This window comes from Phaseolus vulgaris, chromosome 6, assembly GCF_051622355.1.
Source record: "Phaseolus vulgaris cultivar YP4 chromosome 6, ASM5162235v1, whole genome shotgun sequence".
Taxonomy (NCBI): Eukaryota; Viridiplantae; Streptophyta; class Magnoliopsida; order Fabales; family Fabaceae; genus Phaseolus; species Phaseolus vulgaris.
In genome coordinates this window covers 36,053,419-36,056,256 of record NC_143503.1, presented here as the reverse complement: position 1 = coordinate 36,056,256, position 2,838 = coordinate 36,053,419, and the positions used below count along the sequence as shown (strand labels likewise).

The 2,838-nt window shown below is 36.7% G+C and overlaps 1 protein-coding gene across 1 annotated transcript; it reads right to left on the bottom strand.

Moving 5' to 3' along the window:
- Positions 1-1,422: 1,422 nt before the first annotated feature.
- LOC137833190 (antimicrobial ginkbilobin-2-like protein) lies at positions 1,423-2,838 on the bottom strand. The gene is made up of 2 exons (XM_068641550.2): positions 2,006-2,838; positions 1,423-1,699 (listed from the first exon to the last, which is right to left on the bottom strand). Exons 1-2 carry the CDS (start codon positions 2,754-2,756, stop codon positions 1,617-1,619), a joined length of 834 nt encoding a protein of 277 aa, XP_068497651.1. The 5' UTR covers positions 2,757-2,838; the 3' UTR covers positions 1,423-1,616.

Below are 2,838 nucleotides of genomic sequence, written 5' to 3'. Positions count from 1 at the left end.
ACTTCTTTGCTTCCCTTTTCCTTTTATGACTTGGAGCAAGGTAATAACTTTTTCATGCTTGATTTTATTTATAGTAATTCATGATGAGTTAATCAAGGATATCGATGGTCCTTATTCTCAGCTTGTTCACCTACAGGAAGGAGCTAAGGAAGCAGAAGGTTGCCATAATTCTGAAGCAGAGAAATCAAGTAACAATGTTAATTTAGATAATCACATAGCTAGATCTTCCACTCATAGATATGTTTCAATAAGCAGAGGTTCATCAGGTAGACACTCTCAGTCACATAGCTCTGCTCTTTCTCATAGAAGTTGGGTACATGAATCTATAGAAAGAATATGAGGATGTTGAAAAAAGTAAAGTTGATACTAAGAAGCCCATAAAGGATTCTTTGAGACGTTTGGCTTACTTAGCAAGCCTGAAGTTCCTGTCTTAGTGCTTGGATCCATTGCTTCGATAATACAAGGTCTTGTGTTCCCTATGTTTGGCTTCTTGTTTTCCTCAACAATAATTATGTTCTTTGAACCTCCAGAAAAACAAGGTATATGTGGGTTTGAGTATAGTTACTCTTGTGGCCATGACTCTGCAAAATCACTTCTTTAGCATTGCTGCTGGAAAATTAGTAGAAAGAACTCATTCACCGATATTTGAAAAGTGCATCAAGAAATCAAAGTTTTTAGCTAGTGAATTTATGTCCAACTTAACATCAGAAAACCAAGTTATAAGTTTATATCTCATATGATATGTTATATTCTTAATGGATGTGTGTGGGAACTCCACCCAAAGGTAATGGACATGCACATGAAGGAATGTGAGGAGCTCAGGAAGAACAAGGTGTTCAATGGGCTATTGCTAGAATAGATCACTCTGATACCATATTAGGAAATTTAAGTCTAATTCAATCTCATAAAACTGATTTCTAATGTGAGGTTTGTACCCACTTATATATTAAGAAATGGTTTAATTTTTAGTCAATGTAGAATCTCCAACAGAAAAAGTTATGGTGGAAGGCCCCCAAAATCCTCTTGGTTGATGGAAGGCCTCAAAATCCTCTTGCTTGATGAGGCAACTAGTGCAGTTGATTCTGAGTCAAAGAAAGTAGTTGAAGAGGCTCTCCATAGAATGAGTGTGAATAGAACAATAGTAGTAGCTTACCGTCTTAGGAAAATCAGAGGTGCTGATCTAATAGCTGTAATGAAAAATGGGGATTGTTGAAAAGGGAAGACATGATGGGTTGATGAATATTACTGATGCAGTCTATGCATCATTTGTTGCTCTACATATGAGTATGTCTATTTTAGAAAGAGAAATTTTACCACAAGTTATGCGAAAAACTCAATTTAACTAATCTTAAATTGAAAACAAGAGTTTATGATAATTGAAATGCATGATCCTAACATTAATCACAACCCAGAGCCCTCAAATAAAGAGAGAAACAAATAAATTAATAACAAGGGAGGCATACAGAATACAAGTTTTGCAGCACAAATACATCTGTACTCCTAAAACATCTGTCAACAAAACCAAATCCCACAGAAGAAATAATGAAAATTGAATTAAATAATCAGCCGTTGAAATTCTTGACATTGTAAAAGAACTTATAAAATAAGGGTCAAACTTAAAAAAACATCAAGAGGGCAGCTGAGACAGCAAGGATGAAGCCAATTATTGATGATGTGCAAGAAGAGGGCCTCCAAGCAGCTGCACCACAAAGCAAGACTATATATTAAAATTCATTCCTTTAATTATTAGACATCACAAGGAAACTAAGTCTACCCTTATAACCATGTCTTAATTTCTAATAAGTAAGATACAATTCAGGTGTTTCTAGTGTTGTCTTCAACAAGAATTGGAGTTTCATATCACTCATCAACCTAATAAAAGTTAGCAATAAATGGCATTATAGATTATCTCAGTAAAACTTTAATTCTGATTGTTAAAGAATTGTATCTTGGTTTTGTTATAAATTCAATTGCTAAAAATGTAAACAAGTGCCAAAGAACTCACCACTTAGAAGTGTAGAGCCATTAGAATAAAACTGATAGTCATTGTACCACATAAAGCAATTAGATCCATAGATTTCCCATCTTCTTTTATTTCCAATGACAGTTCTGAAAGTGACCAACTGAGCATCCAAGCACCGTCTGCAGTCCTCCCTGCTGATATCTCTGGTGCATTGAGCCATGCCATACCTTTTCCCACTTTTATTTGCATTCAGTACTGCTGTATGGAACATGAATGACTTGTCTGGAGCCTCAGCTGCAATTCCAGTCATGAAGGGAAGGCCTTCTGAGACCACAGACGGGTCATCAAAGTCAGTTTCATTGGTGATTGTCACAGCTGTCTGTTGCATATCTCCAAAGAAGCTCTCATTTGAATAGCGCAGGAAACACCATCTAAACCAAATTGTAACATCATTGCTCATAGGACAATCATTTGTGGCTACTCTGGTGGAATTAAGGGTGCAATCAGAACAATTGCTAACAGATATGTCCCCTCTACATAACACTGTACCATAAACCCTGTTGGCCTTTTTTCCTGCAACGTTTTGGTAAAAACCATGGTGTTCCACTACATTAGATGCAAGAGAGTCCAACAAACTTCTCAGATTGGTCTGGAATGTGCCATCAGTGTCAGAATAATCAGCTTCTGAGCATTGAGAACCTGATTTCATGTTGGTATCAGCAAGGCAAAAGCCATTTGGGAAGACCGAAAGAAAGAAGATAACACATGGCACAACCAAGTACAATGTCTGCATCTCTTTGTAATCCCTTCTGTGGCACAAGAGGAGGATCAGAAACAATGAGTGTGTGTGTCACCAACCTTGCAAAATACTGAAC

Excerpts from the sequence above, each read along its gene's own strand:
- LOC137833190 (XM_068641550.2), bottom strand. The coding sequence starts at position 2,756 with ATGCAGACATTGTACTTGGTTGTGCCATGTGTTATCTTCTTTCTTTCG. Across the intron at positions 1,700-2,005 it reads TGGCTCTACACTTCTAAGTG|CTGCTTGGAGGCCCTCTTCT; the intron begins GTGAGTTCTTTG and ends TTTGTGGTGCAG.